General features: G+C 59.9%; 2 protein-coding genes across 7 annotated transcripts in view; one reads left to right on the top strand and one right to left on the bottom strand.

Moving 5' to 3' along the window:
* Nucleotides 1-1,783: 1,783 nt before the first annotated feature.
* On the top strand, nucleotides 1,784-12,067 carry MPND (MPN domain containing). The gene is given in 14 exon segments (XM_089905635.1): nucleotides 1,784-2,315; nucleotides 2,318-2,345; nucleotides 2,426-2,699; nucleotides 3,481-3,717; nucleotides 6,097-6,229; nucleotides 6,799-6,883; nucleotides 7,083-7,179; nucleotides 7,476-7,548; nucleotides 7,627-7,703; nucleotides 8,540-8,708; nucleotides 8,795-8,865; nucleotides 9,437-9,526; nucleotides 10,219-10,311; nucleotides 11,105-12,067. Coding segments are annotated over 14 exon segments (1,581 nt in total). The 5' UTR covers nucleotides 1,784-2,248; the 3' UTR covers nucleotides 11,192-12,067.
* Nucleotides 12,068-12,651: 584 nt separating this feature from the next.
* SH3GL1 (SH3 domain containing GRB2 like 1, endophilin A2) overlaps nucleotides 12,652-21,418 on the bottom strand; it is a 31,213-nt gene continuing 22,446 nt past the window's right edge. The window contains exons 2-12 of one of the 6 annotated variants that reach the window (XM_089905623.1): nucleotides 19,280-19,379; nucleotides 18,128-18,264; nucleotides 17,284-17,352; nucleotides 16,876-16,948; nucleotides 15,899-16,042; nucleotides 15,381-15,514; nucleotides 15,068-15,226; nucleotides 14,606-14,709; nucleotides 13,814-13,938; nucleotides 13,588-13,647; nucleotides 12,652-13,187 (exon numbers count right to left, since the gene is read on the bottom strand). In XM_089905623.1, the coding sequence (XP_089761749.1) occupies nucleotides 12,955-13,187; nucleotides 13,588-13,647; nucleotides 13,814-13,938; nucleotides 14,606-14,709; nucleotides 15,068-15,226; nucleotides 15,381-15,514; nucleotides 15,899-16,042; nucleotides 16,876-16,948; nucleotides 17,284-17,352; nucleotides 18,128-18,264; nucleotides 19,280-19,379 (1,338 nt within the window). In that variant the 3' untranslated portion in view covers nucleotides 12,652-12,954. Of the gene's footprint in view, nucleotides 13,188-13,587; nucleotides 13,648-13,813; nucleotides 13,939-14,605; nucleotides 14,710-15,067; nucleotides 15,227-15,380; nucleotides 15,515-15,898; nucleotides 16,043-16,875; nucleotides 16,949-17,283; nucleotides 17,353-18,127; nucleotides 18,265-19,279; nucleotides 21,325-21,418 lie in introns of those variants that run through there. The other 5 variants (XM_022557685.3, XM_089905626.1, XM_089905624.1 and 2 more) reach the window with 5 other exon arrangements.

Raw genomic sequence — 21,418 nt, 5'->3', positions numbered from 1 at the left:
CTGAGTCCCTAGGAAATGATCCAGATGGGAGAGGCTCGAGATCCAGCCCTGGGTTTTATAAGAGAGCCAAAGAGAAAGTAGGCAAGGGTATGGGGGAATAAACGGGCCAGTTTGAGCTCTGCTGAGTCTAAGGGGCTGGGGAATGCATAGTTGATGGCTAGCTCCTGGGTGGGTGGTGAGATGACTCCAAAAGGAGGTTTGGACTGGACACAAAGTGAGTGTCAATGAAATTTAACTATCAAGTTAAGAAGAAGAAAAAAGGGAATTTTATTTGAGCCAAACTGAGGATTATAACAGAGGAAGCAGATTCTCAGAAAGTGCTGAGCGCTGTTCTGCCTGTTAGAAGCTGAAGGCACAGTCATATACATTTTACTTATTTATTTGTTTGTTTGTTTATTTACGCTGCACCACGGGGCATGCGGGATCTTTAGTTCCCCAACCAGGGTGCGAACGCGCCCTCTCTGCAGTGGAAGCATGGAGTCTTAACCACTGGACCGCCTTGAGACAAAGGATCATACATCGAAATGACATACTGATATTCTACATAAAGTTCACCAAGGATAGATAGTCCAGGTAAGCCCGTAAAAAGGGAGGAGCGGGCTTCCCTGGTGGCGCAGTGGTTGAGAGTCCGCCTGCCGATGCAGGGGACACGGGTTCGTGCCCCGGTCCGGGAAGATCCCACATGCCGCGGAGCGGCTGGGCCTGTGGGCCATGGCCACTGAGCCTGCGCGTCCGCAGCCTGTGCTCCGCAATGGGAGAGACCACAACAGTGAGAGGCCCGCGTACCGCAAAACAAAAAAAAAAAAAAAAAAGGAGGAGCAAATCATCCTGATCCCCTACAGAGCTGGGAAAAAACACTATTCTTTTAAGAAGTTACATTTACTGTTGAGTAGGCATTCCCATCTTCCCATGTTTGAGGATCACTGGTTAATGTGTAATGCAGATTGGGGAGAGAGGGAGGAAGGAGGTCCAAACAAACAGAGAATTTTGTTTACTTTTTCTTGTCCTGCCTTAAAATACAAATTTTATTTCATCATGAGTAATAATAATCATTCACATTGCCTAGCTCTTACTCTTTGTCAAGCCCTGGTCTTTAACAACTCTGAAGCAGGAATTATTATCCCCAGGAGGCAACAGGGAGGTGGAGACACTTGGCCAAAGTCACAGAGCTGGGAAGTGGTGGCGCAGGATTTGGAGCCAGGTCCAGTCTGATTCCAGATCATCCTGGCTGGACACCCCCGCCCCTAACAGCCTGTCCCCTCTTCCAGACCCGGGTCGGGTACACCCATATGCGGCTGAGCCCAGCCAAAGGTGCCCTGCAGCTTAACGGAGCCCCCACCCCGGGCTTTAAGCCCTGCGAGGGGCTGGTGAGTCCCAGCGCTGGGAGGTGGCCCTGCGCCTCGGAGCGGAGGTCCCGGGACAGAGGCCACCGAGAAAAGAAAGGGCTGCAGCTGTGCGGCGCACTAGCTGGGCTCAGCCCACATGCACGAAGCGCTAGTGTTGGGTGGGGGGTGGAGGCCACGAGCCAGCTTTGACCCGCGAGCTGATTGGCTAGCTGAGGACAAGACCCTACAACTGATTGGATGCGTGAGGCCGGAGTCTCCTGCTGACTGCTAGAGGAGGAGCAGTTTAACACTGAATGGCTGGAAGGAATCCAGCCTCTACCGTCTATTGGCTGAAGATGAAATGACCCAGTTTTAATTGGTTGGCTGGCTCTGCTGTGATCCAATCATGGAATCAGTCGAGGGCCGCCGGGAAGGGTGGAAGTTAACCCTTTAGAGACTGCCGCCCGGCTTGGGCGATCTACAGTCGCGGCTCGGGGCTGCTTCCCCATTCCATCCCGTAGCCCCAGGGCAGTGTGGCTCATTCTCCCGGGCCTCAGTGTCTCCTCGGTCCCAACAGCCGAGGCCTGTGTGTCCCTCAATAGGAGTGGCCGCGGACCTCAATTTCCTCGGTCGTCCTAGTGGGCTGAGCCACCCTTGTCCCCCAGCCCCAGGCCTCAATCCTGTAGGCTATGGCCTCGGGTGGAGTCATTGGTTCTCCGAAACCGTAAGTCCCCGGCCTTAGTTTCCCCAATGGTACCCTGAACTCTCGGCTACCAGCCCCCCTCCCATGGAAGGTGGCCTCAGGCCTCAGTTTTCCGAATGGCCCCGGAGGATTGAGCCGCCGCCTCTTTCTCCAGCGTGTGCAAGCCGGAGGCCTGACTTTCCCCGCTCGCTCCTGCTGACCCGCCCACCGGCGGCGGCCAATGGCTGGGGCGCTTCCCGCTCGGGGCAGAGCCGCGTCACGTGCCGGGAAGAAAGCACCAGAGGCGCGCTGGGCGTGTGGCTGAGCGGCCATGGCAGGTACGGCGGGCCTGGTGGGGGGCCGGCAAGGCGCTGGGTGGGTTGGCTGGACCAGCTCGGGGTGCGAGGCCCCGCTGCAGCCTGTTGCTGCCCGCAGCTCCAGAGCCGCTGTCCCCCGCGGGCGGCGCGGGCGAGGAGGCGCCGGACGAGGACGAGGCGGAGGCCGAGGACTCTGAGCGGCCGGGGGCATCGGGTGGCGCGCGCAGCGGAGGCGGCGGCGGTGGCGGCGGGGCCGGGCCAGGGAGCTGCGGCGGGCCGGGGGGCGCGCTCACCAGGCGCGCGGTCACGCTGCGGGTGCTCCTCAAAGACGCGCTCTTGGAGCCCGGCGCCGGGGTGCTGTCCATCTACTATCTGGTGAGCACCCCCTAGCCGCATCCCATCCTAGCTGGTGCAAAAGGGGAAACCGGAGTCCAGTGTGCTTTCTTGCCGCAGGCCGAGCCCCGGTGTGGGGAGGGGAAACTGAGGTACGGAGCATCCTGACCCAGCACGAGCCCTTCTGGGCGGGAGAACATTGTTTACCAAACACTCCACGCAGAGAGAACACTAGTGCCTTCCTGACTGTGTGACCTTAGACACACAGTCTAAGAAACTTAGGCTCAGAGAGGACACTAGTGCCTTCCTGACTGTGTGATCTTATTCAACCTCTCCGTATACCAGTTTTCCCATCTGTAGAATGGGATTTTCTTTCCTCCCATGGGGTTGCGTGAGGATTCAATGAATAAAGTGCTCAGCAGTATGCCTGCTACACAGTAAGTGCTTTTTATAAGTGTTTGCTATTATTACTATTATTGTTACTGTTGTTGTTGTGCTCTTTGTGAGTGGGAGCAATTTGTGAATTGAACACCTGCTGTGTGCCAGGCTGTGTTGGGTGTTAGGGACACAGCAGAGATCAAGACAGACCCTGTTCCTGCCCTTTGGGGCTCACAGTCCAGTGAAGGGAGGGGGGACAGTCATATAACTGGACAGTTCCAATCCAGTCTGATTGGGATGGTACCTAAGCTGGAAGCCTTCCTGGAAGGAAGCAGGAAGTGGTTACCAAACCCTGGGAAGCAGCATGGGGTCAGGGAGGACTTCCCAGAGGAGGGGTCTTGATGGGTACCAGCTCTTGGGCCCAGCCAGCCCACTGTCACTGCAGGGGAAGAAGTTCGTGGGAGACCTGCAGCCCGATGGGAGGATTGTGTGGCAGGAAACGGGCCAGGTGTTCAACTCACCCAGCGCCTGGGCCACCCATTGCAAGAAGCTGGTGAACCCAGCCAAGAAGTCTGGCTGTGGCTGGGCCTCTGTCAAGTACAAGGGCCAGAAACTGGACAAGTACAAGGCTGCCTGGCTCCGACGAAACCAGCTCCATATACCTGCAGCTGCCGCCGATGAGGTGCGTCCTTCAGCCTCCCTGACTCACTGTTGGATAAGGAGTACCCAGAGAGAGGATGTTGGAGCTGGGGCCTTGAAGGATGAACAGGAGTTGGTCAGAGAAAGGTGAATGGAAGAGTTTTCCAGAGGAAGGGATGGCATATGCAAAGCCTTGTAGGCATGAAGCAACACATGCTGCTTAGGGAACCATTATTAGCTGATGCAGCTGGACATTCAGATGCCTTGGTAGCTGAAGGGGCTGGAGACATCAGCAGGGACCAGATCTGGGAGGGTCTTGAATGCCATGATAGTAATAGATATTCTTTGAATGTTCACCAGCTGGGTTGAACTTGGCCAAGGACCCTCTCTGGGTTCCTAGTCTTTTTCATATGTAAAATAGAGATGATAACAGTACCCAGGTGTATTACACACACACACCTGGTTGGCAAATCTTTAGGGCCACTGGCAGGCTGGAAACTCAGGCAAGAGTTGATGCTGCAGTCTTGAGGTAGAATTCCTTGTTTTCCAGGAAACCTTAGTTTTTGCTCTTAAGGCCTTTAAACTGATTGGATGAGGCCTACGGACATTATCAAGGGTAATCTTCTTTATTGAAAGTCAACTTATTGTAGATGTGAACCACATCTACCCAATGCCTTCAAAGCAACACCTCGACTAGTGTTTGATTAAATAACTGGGTACTATATCCTAGCCAAGTTGACTTTTAAAACGAACTTTCACAGCATGCCATAGGGCTATTCATTCAGCAAGTATTTAGTAAATGCCACCTGTGTGCCAGGCCCTCTTCTAGGTGCTGGAGATAAAACAGAGACCAAAATGAGAAAAAATCTCTGCCTTCATGGAGAGAGAAACAAATAAGTCCACCTTACTGTACGTTGGCGGAAGTAAGCAGGGGCAGGGGATGGGAGTGGTGGGAGGGTTAGGGTGGTCAGGGAAGGCCTCATTGAGAAGGTGACATTTGATCAGTGAACTGAAGGAGGGGAGGGAGGGAGCCATAAGGCTTTCTGGAAAACAGCACATGCAAAGGCCCTGAGGCTAGACTGTGGCTGGTGTTTTTGAGGAACAGTGAGGCTCCAGTGTGTCTGGAGCAGAGTGAGCAAAGGGCAGAGAGGGAGGAGGTGAGGACCAGGGCCGGCGGGGGGAGGACAGGGGCAAGTCGTGCAGGACCTCATGGGCTGCGGGGTGGACTTGGGCTTTTACCCTGAGGGAGGTGGGAGCCCTGGAAGGCTGTGGGCAGAGGAGGGGGCGGGACCTGACTCAGGTGCTCACGGCCGCCCTCTGGTGGCTGCTGTAGGGTGTAGGGAGGACAGACTGGGGCCAGGGCGTGAGAGTAGGAGCCGGGGAATCGGGGTGCAGGTGATTGTGCAGATCCAGGTGGCTGATGATGGGGTGGACCAGGACAGCCATTGAGGGGGGAGGAAGTGGGCAAGTTCTGGTTAATTCTGAAAGTGGATCTGATGGGATGTGCTGATGGATCTGATGTTGGTGTTAGGAGATGTTTTGTTCTGAGCAAGTGGGTAGACAGGATTGCCCTCATTAGAGATGTGGGGAGGAGCAGGTTTGGGGGGATGGTTGGGGCAGGGTGGCCATGTTGAGTGTGAACCCCCCACGAGGAGATGTCAAGGAGCAGCTGGACCCCAAGTCAGGAGCTCAGGAGAGCCCCAGGCTGGAGTCAAGACTGTGGGCAGTTGTTCAGGGGGTAGATGGGGTTGGAGGCCACCCAGGAGGGATGTGGGTGGGGAAGGAAAGAGGCCCGAGGACCCAGCCCTGGGCCAGCGAGTGAGATGGGGGAGAATAATGGGGTCCAGGAGAGGTGGGAGGGAAGCCAGGTGAGTGGGGGGTTCCCTGAGGAGTTTCTGGGAGGAGAGGAACTGACCCGGGCAGAGGCTGCCGAGAGGGGGGCAGGGGGACAGAGACTGAGATGTGACCATTGTGTTTGGACACAGAGAGGTCACCTCGGCAAAGTTTCTTGAGGAGAGAGCAGGGGGAGAGGTTATTGAGAGAATCTGGTAAAATAATCCATGCAAAGTGCTGGCTTGCTTGCTGGATGCATGGAGCTACAGGGCATATGCTAAATGCTTTGCACGCATTCTCTTTCACCCTTACGCCACCCCTGTGGGGCTGGAGGTCATTGTGCCGTTTTACAGATGAGGCGACTAGAGCCCGAAGTCTGTTTGTAATAGGCAGAGGCGAGATTCGAACTTGGGAGGCTAGTCCACAGCCTAGATTGTTTCTGCTCACTCCCTCCCTCTAGTGGGCACCTGGGGCAACGACAGGAACCGAAGGCTCAGGCCAGCCAGAGGTCTCTGTGGAACTTGCCGGGAGGGTAGGGAGCAGCCAGCTGAAAGTCCCGTCGCTGTCCCCCCAACCCCGACCCCGCCAGAGCCCGGCCAGCGAAGGAGAGGAGGAGGAGCTAATGATGGAGGAAGAGGAGGAGGAGGTTCTGACAGGAGCCTCAGCAGAGGACAAGAGTCGGAGACCACCGGTGAAGGGCCCCTCGGAGCCTGTCCACCCTGGTGAGAGGTGGGGGGAGGAGGGGAGGAGGAAGGGCAGGAGGCCGACAGAACTCAGGTGGGGGAGGAGGCTGGGGGCAAGTCTGGCCTTTCTTTTCCTTAGAGCCCCCAAGATGCCTGGCTGACTTCCCAGCCCCCGTTGCCTAATTTCGCTCTCACTGCCTGACTTCTTTAAGCTCTAATACTACATTTCTTGGTCCCACTGCCCAGTTTCTTTATCTGCTGCCGGATTTCTTCACCATGCCGCCTGATTTCCTTGCTCCCCCATAGGATTTCTTTGCCCTGTTGCCTGATTTCTAGCCCTGCCGCCTGATTTCTTTGACCCGTTGACTGGTCCTCACCTGACTTCCTGAGCCCTTCATCTGAGTTTTTAAATCTCTTCTGCCTGATTTGTTAACCTGCCGCCTGACTTCCCAGTCCACTTGCCTGATTTTTAAGGCTGCCCCTGGAGTGTTTTTTTTTGTTTTTTGTCTTTTTCTTTCTCCGGCTGCCTGGTCTTCATTTTCCAGTTTCTGGCTGGGGAAGGAACTGACGCTGCCTTTTTTTTTTTCTCTTACCCCCCAACCCCGCAGAGGCCACGCCCCCAGGGAAAAGGGTGGAAAACAAGATCCGGGTGCCTGTGCGCTACTGCATGCTGGGTAGTCGAGACTCTGCCAGGTCAGATATACCCCATGCCTGCCGGGACCCTCACCCCCATCGGTGTGAGCTCTTGCCGGCGTATGGGGAACAAAGGCAGGGGTAGGGTGGAGACAAGGCCTCAGGTCCGAGCTGGCTGTGGGCAGCTGGGGAGCCAGCGTGGGGGTGAGGGAAGGGCCTGGGGGTTCCTGAGGCTGTGGAACCCTCCTGGCTCCTTCAGGAACCCGCACACCCTGGTGGAAGTAACATCCTTCGCAGCTATCAACAAGTTCCAGCCGTTCAACGTGGCCATCTCTAGCAACGTGCTGTTCCTGCTGGTGTGTGCCCAGCTCCTACCTTGCCCCTTAGGGGCCAGGGGCTCTCAGGCCTGGGCAGGGGGTGTTCCCCCACCCCACCCCCACCAGAGGATCCCTGGAAGGTCGGCTCCATGAGAGCAGAGACCTTGTCTGCTCTGTTCACTACCGGTGAACAGTAAGCACTCAATCAATGTCTGAATGAAGAAGGAGGTGGGTGGGCTGACCTCGTCACAACGCAAGGGCCCTGGCCCTCAGGACGGCCTTGGGGCGGCGGTGCGCAGTCTGAGCGGGTCTTCCAATGTCCCTCCCCTCCCCAGGACTTCCACAGCCACCTGACCCGCAGCCAGGTCGTGGGGTACCTGGGCGGCCGCTGGGACATCAACAGTCAGAGTGGGTATTTGGGGCCTGTGGGCAGGGGGGTGTTTGGGGCTGGGGTCGATGTCCACGCCTTCTCCCGCCTCTGCGCAGTGCTCACGGTGCTGAGAGCCTTCCCCTGTCGGAGCCGGCTGGGGGACGCGGATACCGCGGCCGCCATGGAAGAGGAGGTGAGGGGGCGCACGGCAACTCGGCGTTCTGGGGAGGGCTGGCGCGGACACAGCTGTCCTGGCTACCGCGTCTTGGCGCCTAGCACCGTGTCGCCACTCAGCAAGGGTGCAAATGGGTGTGTGTGACCTCCGGTCCCCTCACCTGTGACCCCCACCGTCATACTTCCTTCTGTACAGACGCCGCCGCCGGCCCCTTCCCCTCTGAGCCTGTCTGGCACCTGGTAAAGGCCCGATAAGTATTAGCTGCCGTCCTTAATGTTTTCATAGGGTGCTTAGTACGCGCCTGCGCTCCACACTCACCTTGTCACAGGGCACAGAATGCGTGGGGATTCGGCGCGCACGTGTTTCTACGCCCACTTCTTCCTTTCTCTTTACCCTATCTCTTGATTTAACTATTGATTGAGCGTCTACTATGTGCCGGGAATTGTTCCTTGAGCTGAGGATACAGCAGTGAGCAAAATAACCTTTTACCTTAGATTTATGTGAGGAGCATCTTTGTTTTTTGGGGGGGGGTCGCACCACTCGGCTTGCGGGATCTTAGTTCCCCGACCAGGGATTGAACACCAGGCCCCGGGCAGTGAAAGCGTGGAGTCCTAACCACTGGACCGCCAGGGAATATAGCAGCAACTTTTTAACTTATTTGTTGACTGTCCCCCCCCACACACACTGGACTCGCTGAGGGTGGAGCAGGGTGTGTCTGCGTCACTGCTGTGCCCTCAGGCCTGGTACACAGCAGGTGCTCATTAAATGCTGGCCGCTTGGGGCTGGATGGGTGCCAGGTACGTGAGCGCACTAGGGCTGCTAGAGCCCCCGGCCCCGTGCGTCTCTGCCCCCAGATTTACCAGAGCCTGCTCCTGCGGGGCCTGTCCCTGGTGGGCTGGTACCATAGCCACCCGTACAGCCCGGCCCTGCCGTCGCTGCAGGACATCGACGCACAGATGGACTACCAGCTGCGGCTGCAGGGCTCCAGCAATGGCTTCCAGCCCTGCCTCGCCCTGCTCTGCTGTGAGTCCCGTGAAGGGGCGGGCGTGGGGCCCCAGCGGGCCATCGTGCCTCCATGCCCAGGCCCTTCTCTCTCTCTCCTCCCCCAGCCCCTTACTACTCTGGTAACCCGGGCCCAGAGTCCAAGATCTCGCCCTTCTGGGTGATGCCGCCCCCTGAGGTAGGCGGGGCTGCTGGGGGGAGGCCTGGGGCTGGGAGGCGTGGGCGGGGCCCTGTGTGGGTGTGGGAGGGGTCAGGAGGCCTTGTTAGCAGCAGGAAGCCAGTACTCTGGTTCCGGGCTCATCTGGGGAGCTGGGGCCTGCTCTCATCTGTGAAATGGGAACATAATCATTGCTCTGAGGCCATGGGTGTGAGGACTGTTGAAAAGGTGGGTGCTCTACCTGTAGCATGCTGCTTTTGCACCAAGGTAGCCTCCTTCCTGAGCCCTGTCTGGTTTCATTCCCCAAGTCCATCTCGGGGTCAGAAATCAGCTTTAGAAAGGAATTCCGGAGCCATGGCCACTCCTGTGTGTGTGGTGGGGTGGGGTGCCACCCTGCCTCCCTGCCTCCCTAGTCGCATTGCTGGGTTCCTTTAAGGTCTCGCGCGGCTCTGGATCTGATCCGAGTGCGGAGCCAGGCCTGCAGTATCAATTCTCTGACTCCCAGCCCTGGGCACTTCCTGCTGTGCTCTGCCATCTTGGAGGGGGGCCGGGTTGGGGGTAGCTAGTGGTGACTGCCATGTGTCTCTGCCAGCAAAGGCCCAGTGACTATGGCATCCCCATGGACGTGGAAATGGCCTACGTCCAGGATGGCTTCCTGACTAATGACGTCCTTCATGAGATGGTGAGTTCACTGCCGCGTGAGGTGGGTGGGGGTGGGGTGAGTGCCCTGGGAGGAGCAGGTGGGAGATGAGGGCGCCCAGCTGGATGGACATGACACCGTAGGACTTGGGAAGCGCTGGCTGAATGGGCCACATCAGGGCCCAGTCAGGCTCCTCTTCCGCTCCTGAAAATCACGGGCTCTTAGGGTCAAGTCCCAGATCCTTGCCTCAGCCCCTCCTACCTCTCCCCCCTCGCCCTCCTGGCTGTTCTGGAACATGCTAGGGACGCTCCCGCCTTGGGCCTCCGCAGCTGCCAGGGATTCTCCAAGTGGGACACGTGAGAACCTCAGGTGTTACTTGGACAAATAATGAGCAGGCACGTAAACAAACGGAGCTAGTTCGTCACACCTGTGACTTCACTGATGTTACTGCTCTGGCTAAGGCTAAACCGTGGAGCCATGTCAGGACCGGGGCAGGTATAAAGAATCACATTCAGTGTGCCTGCTGCTTCTGCAGAAGTTGTCTGCCCCTCCAGGGGGCCCTCCTGCCAAGCCCCTAATTTCTTCAGGACCTGGGTAACGTCTACGTGCCACACTGCATTCGACTAGAGCCCCCTGAGTGGTGGTAGCAGTGTCTGTCCCACTCGCTAATGTATCCTGAGTGCCTGGCCCGGGAAGCACGGTCGCTGGGGCTCACCTGCCCCACCGTTCCTTAGATGCTGCTGGTGGAGTTCTACAAGGGCGCCCCTGACCTCGTCAGGTTCCAGGAGCCTTGGAACCAGGAGCACACCTACCTCGACAAGCTCAAGGTAAGACTCATGCTGAGTCCTGTGCAAACCCCTCCTTTTATAAAGATCTCTGGGAGCCCCGGGGACCCCCCCCCCCCCACTGAATATATCCGTGGGCAGCTTGAAGAGAAGTGAGTTCTTACCTGGGCCTATACAAAAATACTTCAGTCAGAAACGAATGCTACCAAAGAAAAGTCGTGTTTTATCACATGGGGGTGGTGACGCTGGTGGACATCACCATCGACATGCAGATGAAAATGCAAAAGCCCCGTAGACCTCATCACCCCTGGGACGTCCCAGCTGGAGACGCTGCTCTGGGCCCTGCCTCTCCCGGGGCGCCCATGGAGGTGCAGGAGGGGTTCTGAATCTTAAGCAGCAGCAAAGCTGAACCGAGCAGAGCGGCTGGTGCTGGGAGTGGGTTTGTCTAGCCTGCTGGCCCTACCGCTGGTAAACGGGACGTGTCGGCAGGGGCTCCGCATGTCCTGCCTTAGAGTCGTTCTCAGAAGACACTACCCACTCCGCTTTGCAGAGAAATAGCTTCACACGTTTGCTTGTTTTGTTCACACTTAACAGTGACCAGGGCTTAAAGCTGCCACTGGTTACCTCCCAGACTGGTGCTAGGTGGGTGGGGTGGCCTCAGCACACGAGGGGGGCGCGTGTAAGAGCAGGATTTGGAAAGTGTGGAGGAACCTCACCCCCAAAGGACGATGTCCCCAGGCCTCGAGGTGTGGCTTCAGGGACGTGGCTGTGTGCTTGGGTTAGGAGAGCCCCCTGGCAGGCTGCAGCCCTGAGGCACCAGGCCTCCTTATTTCAGATCTCCCTGGCCAGCAGGACGCCCAAGGATCAGGGCCTGTGCCACGTGCTGGAGCAGGTTTACAGCGTCCTCAGGCAGGGGAGCTGAGAGCACCAGCCTCCAAGGACCAGGGAAGCCTTTGGTCAGATGTGGCTCCCCGAGGCTCTGCGTGAGGGGAGTGGGCCCAGGGCCTTTGTGCTGCTTTGTTCCTGTGTGACTGAGGTGTGTGACGGCAGGGCCTCAGATAATAAAGGAGAAACAGCCTAGGCATGTGTCTCACGGATTCAGGAGGGGTTGCTGTTCATGCAGCCGTGGCTATGGGGAGGGGCCGTGCTGGCGACTGGGCGGATGACAGCCGTCCCTCCCAGGCTCTCTGTGGGCTGGTGCTCATGTGGGCCCCACCCTGGCTGGAGACCCCTTCGGGAGGCCCCGCCCTGCACCACAACCAGGCAAGAGGCTGTAGAAAGAGACATTTAATACTTTTTTTTAAAAAATCAGGATTACATTTTGATCTGCCCTAGGCTGGGATGTCTGTCTCTCCTCCAGGTACTGGTGACCGGGGGCCTCTTGGAGGAGCAGGGAGGGCCTGGTGTCCTTGGGGGCTTTACCGGGTCACCAGAGGAGGGGAATGTGAACCAGGCCCGGGGTCCCCTGTTGAGCCAAGTTTTGGATTAGGCAAGAGGGGAAGTGGGTGCAGGGCTGGGGCCCTGCTGGTCTGGGCAGCTGCCTACCTTGGTCTGGAGGAGATGGCCTGAGCCACTGTCCAAAGAGGGTATGGTGGCTGGCTCACCAGGGTGGTGCCCGTGACTCCCCCAGGGGTCCCAGCAGCCAGGGGTCTGGGAACATTCACTTAACAAAGCCTTTGTGCTTGACCTTCCACATAGTGGAGGCTGGGCTCCCGTGTGTGTGTGTGTGTGTGTGTGTGTGTGTGTGTGTGTGTGTGTGTGTGTGTGTGTGTGTGTGTGTGTGTGTGTGTGTGTGTGTGTATACACGCACGCGCACACTGGCAGCTGGGCTCCCGTGTGTGTGTGTGTGTGTGTGTGTGTGTACACGCACGCGCACACTGGCAGCTTGTGCCAGAGATGCTCCATGTGCTTGGCCTGGGATGCGGTGGTGGGCACGGGTGTTTGGGGCTTAGTGCCCTGCAGGGGGGAGATGGCCTGTCTTTAGGGGCCCTGGCTCCTGAGAAGCCCAGGCTCGTCTTTCCCCAAGTCCCCAGCCAGAAGAAAGGGGTGAAACCCTTCCAGGAAGGTGGCATCTGTAGGCACTCAGGGGCCTAGGGAGCTCTGGAGGGGGCTGGTAGTGTCCGGGGGGAATTTAAAAGCAGGGTGGCGAGTCTCAAACAGGGGTCTCACCCAGACCACCCCATCACACCGATGTTCAGTCCTATCCTGTTAAGGGCAGGTCTCCGGGCGGGGCTGGATGGAGGTGGGAGAGGATGCGTGTGCGTGTGCGTGTGCGTGTGTGTGTGTGTGTGTGTGTGTGTGAGTGAGAGAGAGAGAAGAGAGGAGAGAGAGAAGGGGGGCCCACCTTGAGTTACCAGTCCCTGGAAGGGTGGGAGGAGTTAGTGTTTCTAAGAGCACCTTAGTGTGAACCTCCTGGGGCGGGGCGGGCGGAGCTGGGGGGGCAGAGTTGTGAGCAGCAGGAAGGAGGAACACTGCCCAGCCCCCAAGACGGCCACGTGGAGTGGGGAAGGGAGCCCCCACCACCGGGGGTGAGCACTAGTGTAAACAGGGGCCCCGCTGCCCTGGGGCTGGATCAGGCCCAGAGCGGGCTGCCCCGCAGGCTGTGAGCACTGCCCAGCTGCGGGGCCCGTGGAATGCAGAGATCTGGATGGAGGGGCGGTGGGCCGACACACCATGGAGACGCGGTCACTGGGGCAGCGGCACCAGCACCTCCACGTAGCTGAGGGGGAAGAAGCCAGACTGGCCGTGGAGCATGCCCTCATACCAGTTCTCGTCGATCTGATTGGTCAGCGTGATGATGTCGCCCTCATGGAAGCCCAACTCCCCGTCGTTCTCAGGCTCAAAGTCGTACAGGGCCTTGCAGCTCGGCTGGTCCAGGGGTGCTGGGGGCAGGGGGAGGTCCAGGCTGTCACCTGCCCCTGTGGGTGCGCAGGGGGATGTCGCCTCCTCTCCCCTCCCCTCCCCCCCACCCCCTTGTCCTGCCCACTCACTGCTCCTTGCTTTCCCCCAAGGAGAGCCGCTCCCTCCCCTGTGGCCCCCACCGCTATCAGAAGGAGCCAAGTGACAAGGGGAGGGAAAAGGGCTCTGTGAGTCATCACCAAAACGCTCCTGGGAGGAGCTGGGGACACCCAGTGGCATCAGGGTGATAGTGACCAGAAGCACACAGCTCTTAGGGTACCACTTGGAACAGAGGGAAGCCCAGCTCCACTTCTACCAGAGAAGGGGTGGAGAAGGACCCTTGGGGCACAGATTAGCAGGCGGCATCATAAACCGAGGCAGGGGCACGGGGCAGGGCCTGGGCCCCTTGGGGACACTCACGCATGCTCCTGCTGCTGGGGGTCCGGGTGGGCTTGTCGGAAGATCGGAAAGATGACGAAGCTGCTTGCAAACAAAGAACAGAGGTGGGCTGAGAATGCTGGCGTGGGGCCTGGTGCCCATCCTTGGGGCTCCTCGTGCAGAGAACTGGCCCTGCGGTTGGATGGGTGGCGGGCTGGGGGCTCCCCCGAAGGGGCCTGGGGCAGAGTGGTGCCCTCTCCTCCATTACCTGTGATCTTGGGGGCCGTGGCACAGGGGAAGCCCCCGTTGGACTGCTCAGGCTCTCCGAGGTCCAAGGGTTCCCGGGGCTTGGGCTTATACTCCCGCTTGGGGCGCGAAGAGGCTTCGCGCATCCTGCATGGGGAAGGACGCCTGTGAGCGGCTGCAGGGCACCTCTTGAGCCCTCGCGTGTTGAGGTCAGGGAACAAGGCCTCCAACCCCAGCTATTTATGCTGCTGCCTCGGGATGCACGTGGGAGGTGGCGAGAGGGGGGCCCCCAGGCATATCTCCAAGGCTGCCTACAGGCCTGGTCCTACTGCACCCAGAAGCCTCCTCGGCAGTGGTGGCTGGGGAGCTGGTGCCCAACAGATACCCACCCCTCACCAGGGAACCACCGCCCACCGGGGCTTCCCTTCTTAGGCCCTGGATGCTGCTGACTGCAAGATGGCCCTTGGAGACAGGGAAAGAGAGGAAGGGGCTCCCCAGGGGCAGGGTTGGCCAAACCCTCTCCCCACAGGACATCCCAAGCCTCTCCTCTGGGGACCAGGATGAGCGTGATGAGGTCCTGCTCCCTCCTGGGACCCCCGCCCCGACTCATGCAGCCTGGGGATTCTTTCTGAAAAGGAAGTAACCCTGCTGCTCTGGAAGGAACATGTCACAGTGGGGCTGGGTTGTCCAGGGGCGGGGGCGTCCCACGGGTCCCCCAGGGCTGCCCCAGCAGCCGCAGCACCCAGCCACCGGGCCTCCCAGCCAGCAGGGTGGGCCAGGGCTACCGCGGGGAAGGCCGGGGGGCCAGGCCCACCTTCGCTTGAGCTTGTCAGCCAGCTCATCCAGGATCTGCACGGCCTGCCGGTGGTAGTCCAGTTGGGCATCCACCAGGGCGGAGAGCTGGCTCACCTGCTCGATCTGCAAGGGACCAGCCAGGGCTGAAGAGCTGCCCTCCTTCTGGCCCCCATCTCTGGCTGCCTCCTGCAGGAAGCCTTCCCAGGTTGTTCCAGACGTGGGCCCAGCCCCCGCCTGACCCTTGAGCTGCAGCCGGAGGAGGGTGAAGGGCCTGAGGAGACCCCAAAGCCTCAGTGGGCCAGTGGCTTCCTGTGGGCCTCCTGTTCCCCCTTCCTTCCCTTCACACCCTGAACAGGCTGCCCACTGGCCCTGGGAAGTGGGCACTGCCGCTGGGCTCCTGTCTCAGGGGCTCCCCCAGGGTGGTCCCCGGCAGGCCGGTGTGGTGGGTGCACGCGGGGAGGGGCAGGGCCCACACACATACGTCAGTCTCCAGAAGGTTGTGCATGCTGGTCTCGGCCACCTCCTTGGACTCCTCAAACTTCTCCATGGCCTGGCGCAGCTCCTCATCGGGGATCTTGCCCTGCCGCTTCTTCTTGTAGTCAAAGTCCAGGCGGCGGCCCTCCAGCTTCTTCAGGTGGTGCTGGGGGCCGGGACGAGGGTCACACCACGTGCCTGGGACCTCGGGGAGGGCCACCTGATGCCCTGCAGCCCTTCCCGCTGGGAAACCTGGCCTGGGCTGTATGTGTGGGGGGAGGGGGGAGGAGCGAGGGTGGGCCTGGAGCGGCCCCGCATACCTGGATCTCCTTCAGGTCCTTGTCGCACAGGTTCTGGAGGGGATCGATGAAGTTCTGCTTCACCTCTATGTCCAGGGAGTCCTTCACCTCAGCCAGGCGCTTCATGGACTCCCCGGCATCCAGCAGGGCGTCGCCTGGGGAGAGGATGGGGTGGCGGAGGAAGCCGTCACAGGAGGCCTTGGCCTGCGCGGCCGAGGCACACCCCACGGCCAAGGACCTGGACACCAGAACAGAGAACGAAACAAGGGACCCTTAAGTCTGACCCGGAGCCACGGGGGCCGGTGGTGACAGGTGTTCACGAGCCGCCCTCCCACCTCTTGGAAGGCACCCAGGTCCACCGTGGGCCGGGAGGGTGGCTTTCGCATGGCCGTGATGCTGTAGGCAGCCCTCGTCCAGGGGACCAGCCACCCTGGAGAAGATCCTCGAGCTACGGGGAACTGCCAGCCTGCTGGCAGCACAGAGACTCTGGCCCCAAGCTCTCAGGCCCGCCCCCGCCTCCAGCCTCCCCACAGCCTCACCGAAGTTGGACTCGCCGCCCAGCTCCTTCCCATGGCGGATCATGCACTCGCCCAGCAGGCCCTCCGACTGCGGGTAGCCAGGGTTCTTCACCTGCCCTCGGATCTTGGACACCGTGTTGAGCATCGTCAGCTTGGCCCGAGAGGCTAGAAGAGGGCGGGGCCGGGTGGGTGTGGTCTCTCAAGGAGCCACCAGACTGCCAGCTGCCCCCCTCTGCCCGGGTGCTTGTTTATTTCTGAAGTGCTCCCTCGGCCTGAGGAACCAGAGCGTGAGAAGAACCTCCTGAAGAGACGTCCCCCCGCTGCTCTGGTCCTCGTGCAGGAGTACTGGCAGTGGGCAGGAGAGGGGGCCAGCTCCTCGAGACCCCCAGAGAAGCGGGGTAGGCAGGTAGAGGTGTGGACAGGTACAGGTGCCCCCAGTGCAGACCTCTACCGGGGGCGGGAGGTGAGGGGCGTGCCTGCACCTCTGCCAGCTCCAGTCTGTCCTCAGCGAAGGCCTCAGGTGGACACAGCTGCTTTTGCTGCCTGTCCTGCATCCTCTGCCTTTCACTACAGGAACCAACATTTCGATTTTTCTCCAGGAAAAGTCCCTGCCTCCCTCTCAGCCTCGGAGACCCCACCTCATGCTCCAAAGACAGGCTTGTGGCTGGGGCCTGGCACCTGATTCAAATTGGTCCAAAGAGTTGACTGGGGGGAAAAGATGCCCTTTTCTGCTGGGACCATTAGCTCTAAGGATAATTTAAGGCTAGGGTTGCCGTGAAAAGCGAGAGCTGACAGATAAAGCAGAAAGGAAACGCATGACCCTGAAGACATCCTTTGGATGCCTGGATCCAGCCATGCCTGAACCTGCCTGCCCCTGGGCATTTCAGTTCTGTGGGCCCACGCACTGCTTCTTCATGCTCCAGTAACCAAAAGATTCTGGACTGACAAGAGACCCGAGGAGCTGGGGTCAGACCCCTTGCAGCTGGCTGGTGCCCTACCTGGGTTGGGCTGCAGATACTCGATGGTTCTGGCCAACACTTCTGTCACGGCCTTGCTGGTAACATCCACCTTCTGTAAAGGGAGTCCACGTGTAGGGTTTTGAAACCATCAGGGCGCCTGAGGCCAAACCAGGAGCACCTGGACAGCCCTTGCCCTGGTCCCAGTTCCCCAACCGCCTCAGAGACCACGCAAGAACTGCCCGCTGCTTCTGGGAGCCGCCTCGCCTCCCTGCCTCCTTGCTGTTGGCTGTGCTCTGCCCCCACCACTCCCTGCTCTGGGCTGGGGGGAGGCCTGCGACCCGCCTAGACCCTTCCGGTAAAAGCCTCGCCTCCCCCCAGGTGCCAGGGCCGGGGCCTATGGGGGCTGGTAGCACTGCCAGCGTTAGACAGGCACCCCTCTCCTGTTACCTTCTCCATCTCTTTGAAGTCATCGTCCAGCTTGGTCCCTTCAGCCCCTCCGACCTTCTCACTGACCAGCTGGGGAACGAAAGGAGGGAAGAGAGTGTGAGCCTCAGGGGAGGAGGGCGAGGGCTCAGGCATCCACGATGGCTTCCCAGGGATGCTGAACATGGCAGCCAATGGCAAAACGGGGAGCCAAACGAGCTCCTGCTCCAAACCCACACACTCCTGCAAACCCAGGGCCGGGGGGTCCTACTGCCGGAAGCCTACCCTGGCTGCGCCCACCCGGTCAGGCTGCGCTGGCAGCTCCGCAGCCCCCAAGAGGGTCCCCCACCCCTGCGGGGTTGTGCAGACTGTCCAGGCCCCCTCACAGGGCTGCGGGGCCCACACCCGGACGGGGCTGCTGTGGTTCAGCGAGACACCGAGGCTCACGGAAGCCCCTTCGCTCAGGGAACTGTGGCCTCCCTTTCCCACTGAACTCCTGCCTCTCTGCGAAGGACTCTCGGGGACCAAGGGTCTGCACGCCCCAGGGGCACATCTGAGAGGCGAGCAGATCCTGAGGCCAAATGAACATGAGGACTGCCACGGGACAAGCGCCGAGTGGGAGGGAAGACCTGCCCCACACGGGCCAACTGTGGTGCCCAGAAGTCACTTCTTGCGTGCACGGGTGTGAACACACACAAACACACAATTTCCTGGTGGCCAGCAGCAGTCTTTGCCCACTTGTCAGGACCGCTCCCGGGGCTCCCGAAGACACCCTAACCCTAACCCTAACCTGTGTGGTCTTGGGCTATCAGCTTCACTGGGCCTCAGTTTCCACCTCTGTAAAATGGGGTGACAGGTGTGCACTCACCAAGCTGTGGCCAGGCTGCCGTGGGCTGCTGTGTGCAAGTGTGCGCTCCGGGGTACTCCTGCGACAACCATGCTGCCCACACCGATGACTGCTGTTACTTTCCCCACGCATCTTGGTTCTCCAGGGGAACCACAGAACTGTAGGGCAGACCTAGCCTATAGGCCTTTATCCCTGCCTCTCCCTGCCTGGGGTGAAGGGGAGTCTGGGGGGAGCTGCATGCCCCTGCAATTCATGGCAGCTGCACCCCGGGAGCCCAGGAGGGGATGGGGCACAGAAAGGAAGCAGGGCTGGCTGAGGGCCCCTCCACCATGCACCAGTCTCTGGGGGACCTCCAAGGGCAGGCAGGGGCTGCCCTCCCGTTTTTGACTTTATAAGGAAAGACCCTGGTCTCTCCTAGGTGTTTCTGGGGTGTTCTACTTTATTTCATGGGGCAGTTTCACTTCTTTTGATTATGGTAAAACAGGACGTTCTCAAATTCAGTGGTTGCCAGAGGGAAATGAGTTAGGTGTCTGATGTGAGACAAGACACTTCTGGTGAACTGAAAGGGTAGCTGCAGTGCTAGGGCTCAAAAACCACACTTTCCGGGCCGAGGGCCTGCTCAGTACAGGGGACACGGGCGCCCCCAGGGACCAGCCCCTGCTGGCGGGGACTACGTCCTTTCTCTGAGGGGAGAGGGCACAGGCAGACCCCACAGCCTCTTCCAGGCCCTCCAGGAGTGTCACCTCCCCATCTTCCCTGGGAGCCCTCTGACAGCTCCGATGCGGGGCCTCCTTGCTCTGGCACCTGGGGGGCTGTGCTGGGAACATCTGGGTCCCTACCAGTCTCCTCGCCCTACCCCCACCTGGGAGCTCCAAGCTCCAGTCCCTCAGGCTGATTTGCCCCATGTCCCTTCTCTCCAAGGCCCACAGTCCAGAACTGGCACAAGTGGACGAAAGGATGACAAAAGGCCAAAAGGGAAAAGTGGGAAAAAGCAAGCCACATGCCAACCACAGCAAGAGCATCAGCAAAGGGAGGCTGTGCTGAGCACTGGGCTGTGCTCCAGAGGAGGGGCCTGGGGAGGCCCCAGGAGGAGGCCGGAGGGCGGGGAGTGCCCCGTCTGTGTGGGAGGCCAGGACTCTGCCGCTCGGTCCTGCTCGGGGACCCCGCACACACCTTTTCGGGCCCGGCAAGAGCAGCAGCACCGCCATGGAAGTAACACCTTCACGTGTAGCGTCTGCATCCAGCACTCCCCACAACTGACGGTGTTCCCCGGCTGCGGGAGAGGAAACTGAGGCGCAGCCCTGGCAGGGGCCCTGCGGGCTGAAGCCCACTCTTCTCTCTGCAGCTGCTGCCCCCCACCCCCCACTCCGGCCCGCAGTGCAGAGGGGCTGGCCCCGTCAGCCAAGGCACCCCCCCGGGGTGGGGGAGGCAGCAGAGGGGGTGGGTGAGCACTGACCCCTCTCCAGCAGGGCCGTGACCACGGCGGTGTGGAAATCATGGCCTCCTGGGCCTGCCCAGCTGGGTGGGAGCCTGAGTCACCAGCAGTGGGCCTGCACTGGCTGCCACTGTGAAACCCACGTGGGTGCCTCCCTGGGGGAACGTGGGGCCCAGGCCAAGCCACGGCCCCAGCCACCCCCGCCAGGTGACAGCCAGGGCTGAGGAGTCGCTGTGGAGAGGCTGCGCTCGGCCAGAGCTGGCAGCGGCCTTCGGAGATGAACTTGCTGTTGCCTGTCACACGGGCCTCTCAGATCTCAGCCTGGCTCCCCACCTGCACGCCTGGCTTCACTTCCGCCCTGGCAGGGCACTCAGGGACTGTGAGTCCCATGAAGGCCCAGAACAGGGTCCTTTCTGAGGAGGCCGGGCAGCTGTCTGGTAAAAAGGTCCACGGGTGGTTCTGAGACCAGCCACCAGGTGGGACTGCTGAGTGACTGCTGCTCTGTGACCCTCTGAGCGCAGGCCTTCCTGTATCTGTCCATCCTCTGTGATGGCGGCTCTATCGAGGTATTGCTGGCCTGCGCACGACCCACCAGGGAGTGCACACCTCTGCCCCGCAGGAGGCTCCCTCTGCAGCCTGTCCCTCTGGCGGTACCTCTCCGGGAAACTGCATGAGCCAACCCCCCACCGTATGTTTGGTCTGACCTATGTTACTGCCCTTATATTATTTCTAACCTCTGAGAGGAGTGTGCCCTGCTTGCAATTCAGCCTGCAGGCGCCTCCAGGGCTCCAGCTCCAGGTCCCCCTAAGTTCAAACTGCAGCTTAGACTACAGAGGTGGTTACTACCAGCCAGAAAGTGGAAGGACCCCCAACCTGTTCGCTTCCCCGTGTGCTGACCCATTCGGACTGCTCCGCCAGCGACGGCCCCAGCCCAGCTCCCACCTGGACTCTGAATGGTCAGATTTACGATGACACGACCCCCAAGTGACTGCGACAGGCAGAGGGCACCCACTTCAGGCTCTCACACAGAGGAGCAGTGGAGCCGTGTGATCTGAGGACACCTGCCCCAGGCACCTGGGAAGTGAGCGAACTTGGAACGGAGATGGGGCTTCATCCCTGAGCACCTACACGACCTCCACCCATGCAAGGCACCCGTGGGCACTTATAATAAAGACCACTCGGAGAAGGGGCTGTTCTCTCAAGGACTGGCGTTCTTCAGCCTTCTAGCCTTGGCCATGTTTGGAGAGGAGTGAGGAATCTGACACGCAGGAGAGAAACAAAGAACGCGCAGTGGAACAATCCGAAAACACAAGACATTGTATGCCAAGAGCCGGCAGGACAGCCGCTCCAGGAGCCGATCAGAGAACAGGAAGGCAGGAGAACCTTCTTTCCCCCAGGGAGGGACGTGGGGACGAACGGCTGCCCTAGACCAGGCAGGCACGCTGCAGTGGCCCCTTGGGGGCAGCGGAAGCTCGAATCCTGCACCAACGGGAGGCCTTGTAATTGAGTCATCTCAGCGGGGAAACCTGATCAATATGATATGGAAAATAAACAGCCGATCTGCAGGCTCGGTGACCGGGGCAGACGATCCGCTTTGATGAATTAAGAGTTTAAGTAAAAAGAGCAGCAGGAGGAGGCTGGCACAGAGGAGCCGGGAGAGAGAAGAGCAGGGATGCTCAGGGCCTCGCAATGCAGGATGGATGCTCTGCACATCCTGCTCAGCACCCTTGCGCCTCGTCCAGCCAATATGCTCTGTGGGGCCGCTTGCCACGCTCCAGGTTAACAGCGGAGGTCCCCATCCTCTCCCGACTCCCCCAACTCCCCTCCTGCCCTCCGCCTGGCTAACTTCTCCCTGCCCCCACCCCGCGCTACAACAG

Source organism: Delphinapterus leucas, unplaced genomic scaffold, assembly GCF_059928025.1.
Source record: "Delphinapterus leucas isolate spDelLeu-1000000601 "Yukka" unplaced genomic scaffold, BTC_Dleu_Yukka2 spDelLeu_asBTCV2_sq25, whole genome shotgun sequence".
Lineage (NCBI taxonomy): Eukaryota > Metazoa > Chordata > Mammalia > Artiodactyla > Monodontidae > Delphinapterus > Delphinapterus leucas.
Note: the sequence above shows the minus strand (reverse complement) of the source record. Positions and strands in the feature narration are given on the sequence as shown.